The sequence below is a fragment of the Capsella rubella genome, unplaced genomic scaffold, assembly GCF_000375325.1.
Source record: "Capsella rubella cultivar Monte Gargano unplaced genomic scaffold, Caprub1_0 scaffold_117, whole genome shotgun sequence".
Lineage (NCBI taxonomy): Eukaryota > Viridiplantae > Streptophyta > Magnoliopsida > Brassicales > Brassicaceae > Capsella > Capsella rubella.
Window position 1 is genome coordinate 7622 of NW_006238811.1, and position 262 is coordinate 7883.

Here is a 262-nt window from a genome sequence, read left to right on the forward strand (position 1 = left end):
ACTTCATCGGAATCACCTTTGGCAGCAGATGGAAGGAACACTGAGCCAAAATCCATGAACCTATCAGCAGCTCCAGATGTGGTAGGACCATCTGCTTGGGTGATTTTCCTTGAGTATTCCATTTGAACAATAACCTGTTGCAGGGAAAAAGAAACCAAATCTTGTTTATATGTGAGCACAACAAAGACAATGATTAGTGTAGAAAGCTCAACTCAATACCTGTTTGCCCACAAGCCGTTGTCTCAGAAATTCTCTTGCTTCC

At 42.4% G+C, this 262-nt stretch overlaps 1 protein-coding gene across 1 annotated transcript in view; it reads right to left on the minus strand.

The window, feature by feature from the left end:
• Positions 1 to 262, minus strand: part of LOC111831099 (ribonuclease TUDOR 1-like) — a 6072-nt gene that overhangs the window by 5433 nt on the left and 377 nt on the right. The window contains exon 3 of the mRNA XM_023784645.1: positions 17 to 134. Within this exon, the coding sequence (XP_023640413.1) occupies positions 17 to 134 (118 nt within the window). The remainder of the gene's footprint in view (positions 1 to 16; positions 135 to 262) is intronic.